Below are 17681 nucleotides of genomic sequence, written 5' to 3'. Positions count from 1 at the left end.
GTGCCCAACTTTAGAGCCTTATGTGGAAAGTAACTTTCACTCATGGCTCACCCCATCTTTCTCTGAAGCCTTAGCTGGCATTGCATGACCATACTTACATAACCTGCTATTGTAGTAACCACCTGTTTATTTGAACTACCCCTCCAAAATGACTTTTATTATTTGGATAGTTTGAGTCAAAACAAGCAATAGTATTTTTTCAACTGGTGACTTATAACAACAAAACCAAGTTTTCTGGGTCAACAGTTTTCAAAAGCTTTTGCCTAATGGCCTTTTCTTAGGGAGGGAAAGGTGACTCGACCTCCTCCCTCACCTACTATTCTCTACGCTCGCTGGCCCCTGCAGAAATGGAGAAAGACACACTGTGTATGTCAGAACACTAAGGAGCTGACTTATGGGTTTTATTAAGGATCCCTTGTAAATGAATTCCTCCTAGAAACAAGTATGTATTCAGCACCATCTTATATATATTGACATTTTCAGAAAACAACTTGGGGAACACATGCAGGTCTCTGATGGGCCCCTAGTGGTCTCTGAGCTACACTTTCTGAAAACCAAGGACCTGATGAGAATGATCCTTTGTTGTGACACATCTTCCCTTTCAAAACTTTACAGTTGTCGGAAAAACTGCAAGACACAGAGAATGAAGCCATGTCCAAGATCGTGGAACTGGAAAAGCAGCTCATGCAGAGGAACAAGGAGCTGGATGTTGTTCGGGTAAGTGTGATGATGGTAGCCACACCAGGTGGGCACTGCAGGGAATGCGCTGTAGCTTTAGCCTAGTAGATAGGACCCGCATATGTTCACAGTAGAGGGAGGCACGGATGCGGCATATTTACTGGAACCATTTCAGAGGTGAAACTCAAATGAAAAGTACACATAGTTAGCGTATGTCTTCACATGTGTGTGCAATCAAATGCTGGGGCTTCATTACTTCCTTATCACAGGTTTTGGGAGCAACAGTATTTTCCCATCTGGACGAGTCTGAGTGAATTCTGTGGATCACCCATTTGGTTGGAAATAAAAACACAGCATGGATTTAATTCATGCCACTTATTTATTTTTCTTAGGACTTGGACTTCTTTGTATTTCTTTGCTTTGCTTCTGCTTGAAACCAGATTTGGTAGTTGCCATGGAAACAGTGAAATCACAACATAGACAAGACCTACTGGCATTCACCAAAAAAAAAAAAAAAAAAAAGGAGAGAAAGAAAAAAGTCAAAAGCAAAATCAATCCATTTTATTATCAGATAATTCCAGCTATTTTGTTTGGCTTTAGCATTGTTTTACCTTACAGGTCAGGTATTTATGGAGTGCCATCCATGTGCTTGAACATAAAAACACCAAAATGCCTGGAGGCTTTTAGGCAAATGGCTTGCCTTTACACGACCATTAATGATATGGCACATTTTATGTGACAGTTATCATGTCTGTGTGTGTTGCTTGATATTCTGACAGGTCCTACAGTTAACTCTAGGAAATTTATTTTCTGGCACTCCATCGAGACAGAGTTGTAGCATATGGACTCAATTCAAGTTCAGACTCTCAGATTATTAATAATAGGGTGTGGAGAATGTTTCCCTACCTGCTGGAGGTTTGTGGTGAGAGATCACGTGTGTAAGGCCCAGCAAGTGGGTTCCATAAAATCCTTCCACTGGAACCTCTGTGGACCCCTTATAAAAGGAACCAGGACAGCCTTTGAATTGAAAATTGTAACTTCTTTGTTTTCAGCGAAGAACCTAGAGAGAAATAAGGAATTAGTGGAGGGAAACATTGGCCTGTTTTGGAAAACGTTACAACAGTTGCTGTCCTGAGCTTGGTCAAGGGGGCATTGTGAAGGCCAGAGAAATCCATTCAAAACAGTCAGCCGCTGGTTACTCATAAGTGGATTATTCCATGATTGGCAGATTTTTAATCCCAGTCTGACTTCTGTCCAAGTCTGATTTAGGGACCTTTTGTCTACTGTTAGCTGATATGTATCTAGGAGTAACAAATGAATTTTAACAAAAGTGAAAAGAAAACATGCTGCACCATCAGAATACCCTCAGGATATTCCAAAGTCAGCTATAAAATTATTTTTGGGTCATCTCTGTCCTGTTCCCCTTCACCTGTGGGGAAAACTGACTTAGCTGTATTTATTAATGGAAAGAATTACCTCAACAGTAACAACTGCTAGAATGTATTGCATGCATTACCAGTGAACAATTGATAACGAATGGGACTTTATAAGTTCTGGCTGAGTTCCATAGAATTCCTGTGTGTGTGTGTGTGTGTGTGTGTGTGTGTGTGTGTGTATAATAAGTATCCTTTTTCTTTTTTCCTTTTTTTTTTTTGTTATTTTCTTTATCCTCAATTTGCCAATCTAACGGTAATAGGCACGAATGTCACGTGAAGACCAACTCTTGACCATGGGTTTTTTTGCAGGAAATCTACAAAGATGCAAATACCCAGGTTCACACATTAAGGAAAATGGTCAAAGAGAAAGAAGAAGCCATTCAAAGACAGTCTACCCTAGAAAAAAAGATTCATGAGCTGGAGAAACAAGGGACCATTAAAATTCAGAAGAAAGGGGATGGGGACATCGCCATCCTGCCGGTCGTGGCTTCTGGCATGTTGCCCACGGGGTCCGAAGTGGCGGTGGGTGACTTTGTGGGGCCAGTGACAGGGGCCGCCGCCTCGGGACCCTTGCCCCCTCCTCCCCCACCACTGCCTCTGTTGTCAGACACACCTGAAGCAGGTAGGAAGCCTTGGCGAGAGAGCTGAGGTAGAGCATTGGGATATCTGTACTTCTTTTACCTACGGTTCATCTATGTCCTTTGTCTGTTTCTGTTGGCATTTCTTTTATTGATTGATTCTAAGAACTTTTACCTTTTGAGATGAAGGGTATACGTCTTCATTTCACACATGGCACAGAATGTTCCCCATTTGTTACCGAGGACATTTTTGTAGTCTTTGGGGAAAAAACCCTTTGTCCTCAGTGTTTGTTTTCAGGTCCTTTATGTACACATGGCATATTGCAGGAAAAACCGTTCCCCTGTTTTCAAAGTCGATTTGTTTCTTTTCTTTTGCTAGCGTGCTGGCTCCCCCTTTGCCGCCCCCTCCTCCCTCTGCACCCCCGCTGCCCGGGACGTCTTCACCCACAGTGGTTTTCAACTCAGGATTAGCAGGTAAGAGTGCAGATTTAAGACCCAGATATTTAATACAAATACTCAATTGTCTGACCTCTAGAGGGTCCAGGCCATTCTTTCAAAGTCCAGGTCTCTTGCAAAATCACATGTGTCTCCTCTTAATATAAGAACATTCCTGCTAATGCAGCCAGTAAAGGAGAAATTGTGCACAGGAGGCATTTTTCTTTCAGTAGCCTTTTTCACACCGTTTTCCTACCTTTTCTCTCCCCGTCTAGAGAAGGGAAGAGAGACAGGTTACCTCCTTAGGGGTCAGTGCCTTTTCATGGGTTCAGCAAACATGACAGTCCAAGCTCTGACATAGTGTGCTTTCAGTGCTTATGGCTCTTTTCTTTGAGGCTATTTTCGATGGCATCTATAAAAGGGGAAAATGCCTCTCTGTGTTAATTGCTTGATGTAGGCTTCCAGGCATTTCTTCCAAGCATTTGAGGGCATCACAATTCACTACAGTGGAATTAAGCTTCAAAGGGAAGCGTTACCACCAGCAGTACCTTCTTGCCTTGAAATGCTCCACTGCCCAGGATAGAATGCGGCATCCCTCCCTCACCAGAAATAAAACGGGGCGGGTGTGGGTGAGAGGGAGAGAGTTGCTCTAATGTCTTGAAATATAAGTTCTTAGTTTTGACTCACAGAAATAAATTTTTACTCTTTTCTGAAATACCGCAAGCCATTTTCCCAGTCACGGAGTGTTCCCCTGGCGTTTGGAATTGCTCTGAGCTTTGCCAAGCCGTTCCTGTGACGTCAGATAATTCTGCTTCCTCAACCATTTCAGTCCCTTCATGAGGTCTCTTATTTCTGATGAACTAGCACAATAATGGTCTCATTTCCAAGGCTGCAGTGGTTTTCAGAGCCTTTTGCCCTGAGTGTAAATGATGGTCTCAGCTGTAAACGATCTCCCAGTCTCCATCTCTTAGCGTGCTTATCCCATCAACAGCTTTACCAGCCAGTCATTAGGACTAATTTATCCTGGTGACTGAAGCCCTTTTCGACACCAATAAACCACCTGTAACAAACACGTTCCACATCAGATCTGTGGTGTTTACTTCCACCCCAGCTCCTATAAAACTGTCAAACAAGATGCCTGTTCAAAGTCGTGTTGGCAGTAAACCAATGACTTACTTCGACCTTTCAAGGTCTCCCTCGTCTACCGCTTTCTTCTAGAACTTTTATTGCTTCTGAAGGACAAAAGTTAAAGGAGCGTCATCATGAAACTGTTGGATTTTGAAACGTAAACAAACAGAAAACCTCTTAAGGAGCCCCAGGAATCTGTTACATCAACAGGCTGTTTTCAGTGATAGTGTCATTGTCATGTGCACCTGGGCCCACTGATGAGGCTTTCCCTGTAGCTTCCCAGAAGCGCTCACCATGAGCATGTCTCTCCTTTGGTCCTGCTTCCTTTCTGTCTGACAAAACCTAATGTGCGATATGGCCTCTACTTCCCTTCACCTGGGCTCCGACTTGGACCTCAGAACTGCCTTGGCGGAGAGAAGACCCAAGAGTTTCAGATGTGCACGTCCAGGACTCCCTTCTGAACAAGTCTTGGCCTCTCTCGTTAAATTTTTTGCCTGGGTTCTTCCTCCTACTTAATCTTTATAATTTGTTGGCTCCAATGATTGCCTCAGTTTTACAGTGTGAAGCTCTGTTCAGCTGATCCCTTCAGGATTTCTACATTTGGAAGTTGTCACCTTTGTGTCTTATGCAATTTGAAGGACTGTATGTGGGACTGAAGAAACTCCTCTTCAGTGCCATAAGCATCCATTAAACAATTACAAGATGTTGTGTTTTACAAGACATAAGGATTATAAAATCCTTACGAGTCTTTGATAGCTTGAGATCAGGTAGTTTCTACAAAGCCTTTAATCTCTTTTCATTACTCATCCTTAATTCGGCCATTAATACTTAGTGGTTGTAACCCATTTTATGAGATGTTTTGCCAGTGTATTCAGTAACACTCTCTCTCTGGAACCAAGAGGCCAGACAGCATCAGGATGTCCCCAGAGAGCCAAGAGACAGCTAAGATAATATGCCAGGGGCCCCCCAGGAAGCCAAAAACCTGTGACATCACTAGACCCGTAGATCCACAGGCAACTGGATGTCTTATCTCTTCAGCAGGCAATGAGCAAGTGTCTTCTTGGTGACCAAGTCAGGGGACCAGGAGGAGGTCCCCTGAGTTTATCTTGTGGACTTTTCTTTGCATTTTATACAGAATATATTAGTAGTGTGAAATGTGCATTTGAAGTGTAAGGCATACCTCCTCAAATCTGTTAGACCAACCTGGTTCCCATTCCCCGGTCAGGTCATCAATGACAGACCCCTGGGTAGTCTGTAACCTTTGCTGTTTCTCTTCGGAAGAATATGCTTTGGAACTTCACAGTGAGAATTGGGACTTCAGCTGATCATTTTTTCATTAAAAAAACTTGTTTATGTCTTATGGAATACCTAGCACAGGTCAGTATGGCTCTTTGGTGGCACTATAGTGAAATCATTTTTCCCCCTTTTCTAAAAAAGAGTTATTTTTTAAAATAAAACAATAAGGGCATCTTTAAGGCAGATCTGAATGGAAATGAATTTTTGGCTCTGTGCTGCCTTGTGAAATGTGTCCCAGAAGCATGGAATTCTCTGCTAAGAGTGTGTGGACTGCTGAGCCGCTGAACGCTAACCGTATCTAATTTTTCTTTTGTATTTTCTTTGTTCTTTCTGCTTCCACAAAAGACGGGCCAATCAAGCTTTTCTGTAGGTTGCTCCTCCCTGAGTGTGTTGAGTGTCTGCCCTGTGTTCCTGTGGGTCACGCTGTGCCTTGACATCTCCACCCCATCTCCCATTGAGCCATTGCATTTGCTCTGTGTCTGCGGGGAGGTGTGGTGCTGGCTGGCTGCTGTGATTCCAGGGTTGCCCACATGTTTTAGTTGAACCTGTAGAAGAGGTTATGGCCCTTTAAGCAGGCATCCTGGGTTTCAGGTGCCTTGTTCCTTTCTCCCTGGAGAAAGGAATGTTTTTTAGTTTAGTTTTAAAAGTTGGATCTAAGGCCTCAACTCTAGAAGGATTTTAGGGGTTTTTAAAATTTTGTTTGTTTGGTTGGTTTTGGCCATGTGCCGTGGTGTGTGGGATCTTAGTTCTCCAACCAGGGATTGAACCCGTGCCCCCTGTATTGGGAGTGCAGAGTCTTAACCACTGGACCACCGCCAGGGAAGTCCGTAGAAGGATTTTAGATTTATCCTGAGGGAGAGAGGAAGGCTCCTCCCCAGAACAAGGGAAAGCTGCTGGGTGCTGCTTTCCTAGTCCCCTTCCTCTGGTGATCGGTTCTCTCCACAGAACACCCACTCACCCACGCAGAGCCACTTCCTGTAGCTTGAACACTGGGAACATGGTGCGTATCGTGGTCACCTATAGACCCCGCCTCTGCTAACCCAGCCCCCCAACTCCCCAGTCAGAGTCAGGGCAGCCTTTCAGAAGAGAACTTTTGGCCTGTGCTCTGATCTCAGGCTTATACCTAATCTTGCTTAAAGAGTTAAAAGTAGGGTGGCTGCACAGGGAGTTGCTTGTAGGGAGTGTCCTGAGGCCTGCATTGTCTGTGGAGGGATGATGGAACCGGATGGCGCTGACCTGTCACCCCCGCTCCCGTCCACCTCTTCTCCCTCAACTCTGCAGAAGTGCCAGACTAGAGGAAGGTCTGGTCCTTTGTCCCCTGGAGGACATGGGCTTTCCTGGGTAGCAAGGACAGAAATGGACACTATTGGGTAGTAGAGAGTAAAGTGTCACATTTGGTGGTGGAAGGCCTGTTTTGGCAAAAGCTGTGTTTCTGTGTTCCTGCATGCTTCTGTGTGGATTTGTCAGATGACATTCCCGCTGTTTACGTGGCCTTTGTAACTCTGGAGGAACGAGAGGCACTGTCTTTCTCCGTTTTTTCAGTAAGGCAGGCAGCCAGGTAAAAGCCCAGTTGTGTGTTCCATTTCTTTTGTTCTGCATTGAATTTCTTCTCCCTCCCTTCCCAAATAGTGTGGTGGGCATCCCTGAGACAGACTTAAGACGGTGAATATTTATAGCTAATTGGTTTGGGAAGACTTCTTTATGGTGTGCAGTTAATTAATGGAATTTTTAGTGGATTGCCTTTTTTAGCTCATTTCCCCAAAGTAAGAGGAGGTGGCACTCCCCCCCACCCCCATCCCCTCAAAGGTGGGACCCTTCCTCTCTATTAAGAGGTTTTCAGTATTTTTAATGGGTGCATTCTTACCTTCTAGTTGCAGTAGTAGCTGGTCCCTGGGGAGAGGTTGCACTTAAAAGAGAGGGAGAGGGGACTGTGGCCCTTCTCCAGAAAGCAATACAAACCCAGATTTCTAAGTACCCCTTTTGTCTTCTTAAACATTCTGTTTTGGGCCATTTGTGGCCCTTAGTCTGTTTGGAACAACTCTCAACAGCCAATATCACCCCCATTATTGAAATCATCCACAGGAGTGTATCGCTCTGGCTGGAAGTCAGCCTTCTTGACATTTCATTCCTGGTGGTTTCAGCAGACACTGTCTGCAGTCTCTGATCATCTTTGAAGATTTGTTTTGGAAATGTGTGTTAGAGAGCCAGAAATTCAGGATGTCAGAATGCGACTTCACATTCACCAGTGTCAAACTAAGTGACACAGAGTATTTGCCCTCTCTGCTATCTAACAATATAAAGAATAATTTTTATTCCCCAACTCTTTATTTGTCCTAAGCATTGTCCTGACACTGTGACTGTATTTCAACCACCCAGTTGCCTGCATTAAAAAAATAAAAGCAAAACCCCAGCTCTTAGGCAACTGTAACACACTGTTGTATCAAATGATGACCTCAAGTTGCCCTGGCCACAGTGTTGCCTAATGTTTTCCATATTTTAAAACACCTGGCCACCTCTTGCCAGCCTTCCTCCAGTGTTAGAGTGTCATCTGCAAGGACTGTTGTCGGATTGTTCTCGAGGGTTTTGGTGGAATCTTAATTTCATTCTCTCTGACCTCTGTAGCTGTGAAAATTAAGAAGCCAATCAAGACGAAATTCAGAATGCCAGTTTTTAACTGGGTTGCCTTGAAGCCAAATCAGATCAATGGCACAGTCTTCAACGAAATTGATGATGAGCGAATTCTGGAGGTATCTTTCTCATGGGTTAGAAACAAGGGGCCCTCTCTGTGCAGCAAAGCCAGAATGGGTGCTGTGTTAACCTGGAAGTTTCTGCAATAAAAGCTAGTGTTTTAAGTGTCTTGATGTAAAGAAGAAAAGGAGAATAAAATTGGATGCTATTTTGTAAGGTGGTTCTAAAACTACGTTTAAAAATGTATTATACATTAAAATGGAATAGTTTTGAACATCTTTCACTGTATGTCACAAAATGTACATCTGACACAATCTCTGCCCTTAATTTATAAAGGGGCATAAAAACCCTTTATTGAACTATAAGTGAAAAAGGACTCAATAATCACGCCTACTAGCTGGTTTGGTGGATAGTTTTAGTCTGTGCTGGCCATCCCTACAAGGCAGTAATTGAAAGGCAATTGAGTTAACTGGTTGGAAACAGTTGTCTACTTGAGACATTTTTGTCTGTATATGTGGCATAAGTCACACAACACTAACACAAATAGAGAAATAGAGCAAGCCATGGCCCAAGACAAGTATCAGTACTTAGTAGAAAAAGTAACTTCTTTGATGCTTAAGAAGCTGTCTAAATGGTGGCTTCCTGACTTCATTTTTAAGTATAATCTAATTTGCCTATTTCATTCCTCTCCAACCCAGGACTTAAATGTAGATGAATTTGAAGAAATATTTAAGACAAAAGCCCAAGGTCCTGCCATTGATCTTTCTTCAAGCAAACAGAAGATAACGCAGAAGGGATCAAACAAAGTGACATTACTAGAAGCAAATAGGGCTAAAAATCTTGCCATAACTTTAAGGAAAGCTGGAAAGACCGCGGATGAAATATGTAAAGCTATTCATGTGTAAGTTCAGGGCGTTCTGAAAGATTATATCCTAGTAAATTTAGAATGAAAATGGTAACGCTGAAGAGGTGGACCAGAAATGACCTTCGGGGGTGCTATATTAGAATGAGTAATTAATTGTTTTAGAAGAATAACAACTGGATCGTGACATCGTTTATTATCTTGGTCTGTTCTCTTACATATGCCTGCAGCAATGCTTACATAAAAGGAAAGTTGAGAGAAGTATTGCAGATGCTGAGAAAAGGGAGAAAATATCAGTTTTCTGTGGAGTATCTGAATTTTATCCAGATTCACTGAGTACAAATTTGATGGCATTTGTGGGATGATTCAACTCAATGCCAGATGCAAATAGGAGACAGAGGCTTGTCTTAACTCATAACAATAGGAATGTGATTCCTGTTGCTCCTTAGCCCTTTCAGGGCATCTTAAAGCAAGTTTAGTTCTTTTTTTAATCCTTGAACTGCAGAGAAGGCATTGATTTTATTTACTCTTCTATTAGAAGAATCTTTCTACTCTTTGAGTCATGGTGACGTTCAAATATGATAAGGATGTTATTAGATGTTTTAGGAACTAATTCATCATTAATTGGTATTTCATAAATTTTGATCAGAGATTCTTAGGGGAGTAAAAGACACTGAGAAATCATTTGTTCCAGTTTCATGTCCTCAGCCGGGATCATAAGCTAGTAGTTTAGTGCACCCTATCATCTGTTCTGATTTCTAGTGTTGCAACCTGATATGAATTCTGGTTTTTAATCTTCACATATCTTGTTTGTCATGATGATTAAGTGTAATTCTATTGCTGAACAAAGATTGTCCAGAGAATAGAATAGAGACTGTAGCAAATACTTCTTTAGTTCAGATGGAGTATAGGTCCACAAAGACTGAGTATTCCCTCAAGGGATGTATGCATTTAAGCCAAAGCATCCATATAGTACAGGCATTTTGATGCATTTTTTTTCTAAAGGAGAAAAAATATCCCAGACTTACTGGTTTAATTGAAATATTTTACAGAGTTCATCAAATATTCTGTAATTGTGTGTATAATATTATATCTCCTTAATTAGCAGTACTTCACAGGCCTAAAAAAACATGTCCTTGAACCACTTAACCACCAGATACTTCAGCTTTCCTTCTGCTTCTACCTGCTGTCATTTACTATTGATGTCTAGAGGCTTAGAGCTATACTAATAGCCTAAAAACTGAGCCTGGCAGTTGTGATAAGGTCCAGGTTTCCAGGAAGGACCAGTGAACGTGCTCGATGCACAGTCAGGAGCCAGCACCAAGGGGCATGTTCACATCTGTAGACATTGTCCAGCTGTAGGCATCAACTCATAGACATGGTGGTTCATGATCTGGACCAGGTGGAGGTGTGGCTGAGAGGGGAGGAGGTTTTCTCTTTAATACTGACATGTCCACCTCTGTCTTCAGATTTGACTTGAAGACATTGCCTGTAGACTTTGTAGAGTGTTTGATGAGGTTCTTGCCAACTGAGAATGAGGTGAAAGTGCTGCGGCTCTATGAGCGGGAAAGGAAGCCCCTGGAGAACTTGTCAGATGAAGACCGGTTCATGATGCAGTTCAGTAAAATTGAGAGGCTCATGCAGAAGATGACCATCATGGCCTTCATTGGGAACTTTGCCGAAAGCATTCAGATGCTGACTCCTGTGAGTGGACCAACTCTGGCAAGGGAAGGGGTCCAAACAGATAGCATTTGTTTTGGTTTTTTTCTTTTAACTTTCTCCCAGAATTGCACTTAACGTCATGGGCTCTAAGACTTCTTCCCAGAACTTTCGACATGGCATTTTTATTTTTACCCTCTTTTTCTCATTGTGTATGCCAAGTAAAATTGAAAACAGTGAATTTCCCCATTCCATATTGCTCTTCTCCCTAGAGAATGCCATTTCCTGTGTCTACAGATATCCTTTGGATTTTAAAGAACACCTCAATACAGAGGACAAGGAGAATAATTTTCTCAAATTTGGTCCCCTCCTCAAGGTACCAGTCCTCTGGCTGGGTTACCAAGACTGAAAATTTAACTTCATTTCTGAAAACCATCTCATATCTTTAGTGAACAGGCTTATTGACTTTCATTGGAAGCGTTAAATTTGCCATGGGGGTCTTCTTCCTTGGAAGTTTGTTACAGTACACTGTGGTGACGTAGAAATAATAGCTAACCATCGCTTGTTCCTTTGTGTTAATCTGGTAGAGACTTACGAATATCATAAATAGTTCTTTCCCAGTTCTATTTCTAAATAAATGTTTGTTAATTACTGATGATAGTAGCATGTGTGTCCAAAATATGTTCTGAGAACTTCTGCACGGTGATTATATTTCTTTGCTGTTTTGTTTTGTTTTTGTTCTTGGCTAGCTCCACTGATTTAAAAATATGAATTGTATTACATGATTAGAGATGGTGGGCAGGCTATTGAGTTCTCCTGGAAGACGCTGTTGACTCCTGACTTAAGTCTCATTGCTTACAGATTTTATGATAAGCTAGTTCTGATAATACTTTCTATTTAGAGAAGAGCTTACACGTAATGCTCTAGTTACCTAAGACCTAGCAGGACAACTTAAAATTGTTATGTCTAGGAAAAAATAGAATCTCAGCATTAAGGCTTTAATTTCTAAATGCAGGTCTGTTTTCTTCTGTATTAAAGTTTTAGTTTTCAATCGGAGTTTCCCATTTTTAACATGTCCTTTTTTCCCCCCCTCCTCTTTCCTTTGACTGGAATCTAGCAACTGCACTCAATTATAGCAGCATCTGTCTCCATAAAGTCGTCCCAAAAACTCAAGAAAATTCTGGAGGCAAGTGAAGTTTTCCTCTTATACGTGTATGGAAGAGCTGACTTGTCAGCTGCATTCCTCAGCCTGGGAATGCCTGGGCTGCTGTACCGATGGACTTCTCTTTTCTCTCTTTCTTTGCAGATCATCTTGGCCCTTGGCAACTATATGAATAGCAGTAAACGAGGAGCAGTTTATGGATTTAAACTTCAGAGTTTAGATCTGGTGAGTTTTTAAACTTCAGAGTTTAAAAGAAGTACAAGAGCTATATGAGAGACAAAACAGCTGGCAAAGATTAAGCCCTGGAGCAGAGAGAGTCTGCTCTTGGAAGTGGGGTGGGATGTTTTGATGAAGATTCTCTGCTAGTGGGCGGAGCAGTGGGTACAAATTTTCTGGAACGCCATATGGCAGCAAGCACTTTGAACCTTAAAAATACTCATACCTTTTGACCCAATATTTCCATTTCTAGGAATCTTTCCTCAGGAGTCTGAATTATGGGTGCTATATTTTATTTATAATTGCAAATAATTAGCAACAGTGTAAAGATTCAACATTTGGGGAAACGATTACATATGCTGTAATGACAGTTAATACGGTGAACTATTCAACTGTTAGAATATTTGTGAAGAGTTTTCAAAGGAATAGGTAATTTTGTGTTTAGGAAAGAAAGCAGGGTATAAATTGTACAGTTTGATTTTTAACTAGGTAAAATATGGAGGAAAAAAACCCAAATGGAAGTAGATTAAGATATTAACAGAGAGGTTGAGTGGAATTAGGAAGGTTTTTTGAGCTGCTTCTTTATACTTTTCTGTGTTTTCTAAAAAAAATTTTTTTTAAAAAAAATTTTTTTTAAAAAAAATTTTTTTTAAAAAAAATTTTTTTTAAAAAAAATTTTTTTTAAAAAAAATTTTTTTTAAAAAAAATTTTTTTTTTTTTCCCTGGTTGAAGAAGGGTGCTCTGCTTTTCAGAGTCACCTGACTTAGGAACAGGACTAGAGAGAATGCTCCATGGAGCCCTGTCCCCCGGGCTGCACTGGCAGACGTGGCTTCCACGGGAGCAGGTTGGGCAGTGGTTGGAGTCCCCAGCCCCAGGTGTGGGGGGACATGGTTATTTGATAGGGACTGTCTAGTTAGTCACAGTTCTGGGCCCCAGAAGGCCGTGGTACGTACGTTAAGCACATCTGCTTTGAGTTGGGGAGTGAGTGGGGCTGAGCAGATGTGAGGACTATGGCATAGGTGTACCTGTGCACACCTATGCACACTCCCGGCTCCAGCCTCACTTCCTACTCTGGCCTTCACTTGGGAGAGCACTGAAACTGGAGTCTCCCTGCTTGTAAGCCAGGGAGGTGGTGGAGCAGGTGGGGGCGGGGAGTTCACGTGAGGAGAGACGCTCTCATGCTTAGAGTCGTCCCTAAAGTTGAGCGTGTCCCCTGGTCAGGAAGTCCTCTTGTCACTTAATAATCCATGGGCTGGTTCACCCGAGAACAAAGCTGACTCTCCTGTGGGAATGTTTTCTCTCCGCTTTGGGGCACCTGTGCTCAGGTATTTATTCTGAGCGGGGGAGCGTCATCTGGCAGGTAACTCTCCCATCATCTGTTACTCTAACCCTCATCCCCTTTGGTTTTCAGCTCTTAGATACAAAGTCAACGGACCGAAAGCAAACACTGTTGCACTATATATCCAATGTCGTCAAAGAAAAATACCATCAAGTGTCCCTATTTTATAATGAGCTTCATTATGTGGAGAAAGCTGCCTCAGGTACTTGATTTCAGCTCTTAATGTTACTCTTGGGTATGAATGCCTTGAATCATGGGGGAACCCTTCCCTGCTTAAACAACACTCTTCAGAACCCCTCTACAAAGGGGAGGCTAAAACGTCAGAGGCTCTGAGCTGAAACACATCGCCTCTGGTGTTGCCCGCACCTGGGAGCAGTAACAAACATGGACGTGAAGAGGACAGTGTTCTCTTTATAAAGATCCAGGTCTTGGGGCATCGTGTGCCTTCCCTCTTCCATCTGTTGCCCTTTTTATTCTGTTGCTGTCATTTGAAAGGAGAGACTCTGAGACTCACCCCCGCCAACAAACACTTGAATTAGATTTTGTGCTGTCCCATTTGCTCAGGTGTGGCAGTTCTAAACATTTTGTGTTTAGCCTGAGCACAGGTTAAATGATCAGTACTTCTTGGTTGTTACTTTGCTATGACAGTTATGCATTTTCTCATTTAAATCATCGGCTGCTCTGAGATAGTTGGGCTGTACTGTTACAGATGAAAAAAGCTGACATTTTTATAGATTAAATGCCTTGCGCAAGGTCACATGGGTAGAAAACGATAGAAACAGAACTTGAACTCAGATAGTCTTCTCGTATGGTATGTTGTCCAGTGTACCACATCCTCTCAAAAGAACATTAGCCTAGAAAAAGGAACAAGATGCAGATTGACCTCGGAGTTGGATACAGGCTGTGATTCTCAAATGATGAACTTAAGCAGCCAGTGTTTATTGTAAATTTGTATTCCTGAGACCTACCCCAGACTTAGCGAATTGAATCTCTGAGGGCAAGACTTTCTCTGCCTTCCTCAGAATAAATGGCTGCTGCTTCTGTGTTCTTACTCAAGAGCATTCCATACAAGCCTCTCATACAAGATATAATAAATTTTATCACATTTTGCATGTCCACTGCAACCTGTTCATGTACGGGTATAATCATTTTATTTATCTTTATAATTTCCTTAGCTCCTGGCAAATTGATGGTTGGGAACAAATGAATGAGTGAATGAATGAATGAGATGATGCGCTGTTACTGGGATAGACGCTGCTGAAGCCCTAGAGGAGGCTGAGAGGCAGGAGGAAATGATATTTTAACTACAGAGAACTGTGCAGCGCAGGCCGTGCCAGACCTGCTGAGGGCTCGGGGCTTACTTAGGCAGTTACCAGGATTTCTCTTCTGGTAGAGTGGTTTTCCTCCTTTCAAGTTTCCCTTTGTCTAAATGAGGGGTTCTTTAGCATCACCATTCTAATTAAGAAAAAAAGTTAAAAAAATTTTCCTATAGCACATTTCGTTTGGCCCGAATGAGATTCCCCTGAAGTGTCATTTCAGAAAAGTCAGTGGAGGAAAATGGGGAGATTGAGGTGCTCTCTGGCTGACTTGTTTTCTGTATTCTCACTCTGGGGCCCAGGTGTGCTGACATGGATTCCATATCCCTTCACTCAATTATTTACTCAATCCTTCCTTTATCCAGTGAACCTTTCTGAGTTCCTGCTTTGTACTTGGCACAGGCCTAAGCACTGAGGAGTCAAAGATGAATAACAGTGTGTGTCTAGTGAGGGAAAAGCGTGCTACATTGTTCCGTAATCCATCCATGTACAGAGCTGCGTCAGGCAGTGGGGAGCCAGAGGTGGCGCCCAGACCTCCTGCAGGAGGCTGCAGGAGTGAATCCACTCTGGGTGGGTGGCCGCACTGCAGATGGAAAGGTTTGTGCTAATAACCCCTTCTGACGCACGGAAGGGTTGTTTAGCAAAAAGAAGCTGGTCAGAGTTGCTTTGGGTCCCTGTGGACAGTACAGCTAAAAATTCAATAGGTAAAATGCTACCCCCTGCTGGAGAGCCACAGAAATGCAGAGGAGTTCAAAGAGTCAGGTAGAGGATAAGCTCTTGGGCCTGTCAGTTAAGGAACCTCTAACCCTACAGGCCAACCAATAGGTTATCATCTCCAGTAAGAGAAATAGAATAGTTGGGAACAAGCACAGGATTTGGGATCCGTGCTGGTTATCCAAACTCCATCTCTGCCACTTCCTAGCTGTGTCACCTAGGGCAGCCCACATAACCTCTTTGTGTTGCTTTTCCTCGTTGGCAACATGGACTAGTGGTGCAACTGAATTAGTGCATGTAAAGGATTTCATGCAGTGCTTGATGGTGAGCACTTAGTAAATTATTCCTATTAAAGGATCTCTGCACTGAAGGCCAGAGACTAGATCTAAGGGCCTTGCGTAACCCTAGAAACCCACTGAGAACTTTGCTCATCAGCCAGACTCACTGTGGCTTTGACTTTCCCGGCTGAAGTCACGGGGACATTGCTTTCTCTACTTCAGTCTCCCTTGAGAACGTTTTACTGGACGTCAAGGAGCTGCAGAGGGGCATGGACTTGACCAAGAGGGAGTACACCATGCATGACCACAACACACTGCTTAAGGAGTTCATCCTCAACAATGAGGGAAAGCTGAAGAAGCTGCAGGATGATGCCAAGATTGCACAGGTGAGTGTCTGTGCCCCCAACACCCATGAAGAAGAAGGGATTGGATCCGTTAAAGCCACCTGGGGTGCTGGCCCTGGCTCTGGGGGTGGAGGGGGAATTGTCCTCTGTCTGCTGAGGGTAGATTTCTTTTTTTTTTTTTTAATTTTTTTTGCAGTATGCAGGCTTCTCACTGTTGTGGCCTCTCCCGTTGTGGAGCACAGGCTCCAGACGCGCAGGCTCAGCGGCCATGGCTCACGGGCCCAGCCGCTCCGCGGCATGTGGGATCTTCCCGGACCGGGGCACGACCCGTGTCCCCTGCATCAGCAGGTGGACCCTCAACCACTGCGCCACCAGGGAAGCCCCATAGGGTAGATTTCTTATGTAGCTGTTATTAAGGGGGATGGGGATCTTTCTGCATTTTGTACCTGGAGATGCCCCTGTGCTCTCATTGTCTCTTCTTTTTTTTTTTTTTAACATCTTTATTGGGGTATAATTGCTTTATAATGGTCTGTTAGTTTTTGCTTTATAACAAAGGGAATCAATTATACATATGTTCCCATATGTCTTCCCTCTTGCGTCTCCCTCCCTCCCACTCTCCCTATCCCACCCCTCCAGGCTGTCACAAAGCACCGAGCTAATATCCCTGTGCCTTGCGGCTGCTTCCCCCTAGCTATCTACCTTACTACGTTTGTTAGTGTGTATATGTCCGTAACTCTCTCTCATTTCTGCCAGCCTTCAGTAGGTGTTCTGTAGGAGTTGTTCCACGTGTAGATGTATTTCTGGTGTATCCGTGGGGAGGAAGGCGATCTCCGCGTCTTACTCTTCCGCCATCTTCAAGGTCCCCCTCTCATTGTCTCTTCTAATTTGAGGTCTTCACCCTTTTCTCTAGAGGCCCTCCCCGCCCCCTCCCCTTCCACTCCTAGGCTCCCTTTATCACGGGTCCTGTGTTCACTTCAACCAACGTGTGGTAGGCCTGTGCTCAGCACAGCAGTGTTCCCCAGTGTGTTGGGTTCCAGGAGGCCTTGACCTTGAAATCTTATACCACACTGGGGGTCAAGTTTACACACCTGAGAAGCAGCCAGAATGGACTGTACACCAGAAGGGAAGGCAGAGGGTTGTGGGAACTCAGGAAGCAGACGTGGTGGGATGGTTCCCTTGTGAGGCTGGCTTCCTTGTGTCCTGGGAAGGTTCAAGCAGAGACTTGAGTGAGTGAGTGGCTACGGTAAGGAGCGCTGAAGCAGTGAGCTGGGATCTAGAGTCTGAGCAAACTTCTAAGGTCCCTTCTAACCTGGTTGGCTTTAAGGAGTCTTCCCATGGCTTTAGGACGCTCTTGAAAGGAGTAATTCCTCATTCGTGTGTGTGTGTGTGTGTGTGTGTGTGTGTATGTGTAGAAGTGGCAGGAGGTCCCAGTGTAGCAGTGTTGCATTCTTCTGGTTACCTTTGGGTGTTGTGAGGAAACACAGGCTGTAGAGAATTGTGGGAGGTGAGGGAGGATGGAGGCCAGAGACCTGTGGGAGGTGCTGCAGCACTT

General features: G+C 43.4%; 1 protein-coding gene across 1 annotated transcript in view; it reads left to right on the top strand.

Moving 5' to 3' along the window:
• Window positions 1-17681, top strand: part of FMNL2 (formin like 2) — a 304398-nt gene that overhangs the window by 275529 nt on the left and 11188 nt on the right. The window contains exons 13-22 of the mRNA XM_024735896.1: window positions 616-717; window positions 2424-2736; window positions 3020-3166; window positions 8174-8298; window positions 8938-9140; window positions 10571-10805; window positions 11878-11946; window positions 12067-12147; window positions 13550-13679; window positions 16008-16171. Coding sequence (XP_024591664.1) covers window positions 616-717; window positions 2424-2736; window positions 3020-3166; window positions 8174-8298; window positions 8938-9140; window positions 10571-10805; window positions 11878-11946; window positions 12067-12147; window positions 13550-13679; window positions 16008-16171 — 1569 coding nt within the window. The remainder of the gene's footprint in view (window positions 1-615; window positions 718-2423; window positions 2737-3019; window positions 3167-8173; window positions 8299-8937; window positions 9141-10570; window positions 10806-11877; window positions 11947-12066; window positions 12148-13549; window positions 13680-16007; window positions 16172-17681) is intronic.

This window comes from Neophocaena asiaeorientalis, unplaced genomic scaffold (assembly GCF_003031525.2).
Source record: "Neophocaena asiaeorientalis asiaeorientalis breed wild unplaced genomic scaffold, Neophocaena_asiaeorientalis_V1.1 scaffold72, whole genome shotgun sequence".
Classification (NCBI taxonomy): domain Eukaryota; kingdom Metazoa; phylum Chordata; class Mammalia; order Artiodactyla; family Phocoenidae; genus Neophocaena; species Neophocaena asiaeorientalis.
This window is presented reverse-complemented; position numbering and strand designations above follow the sequence as displayed.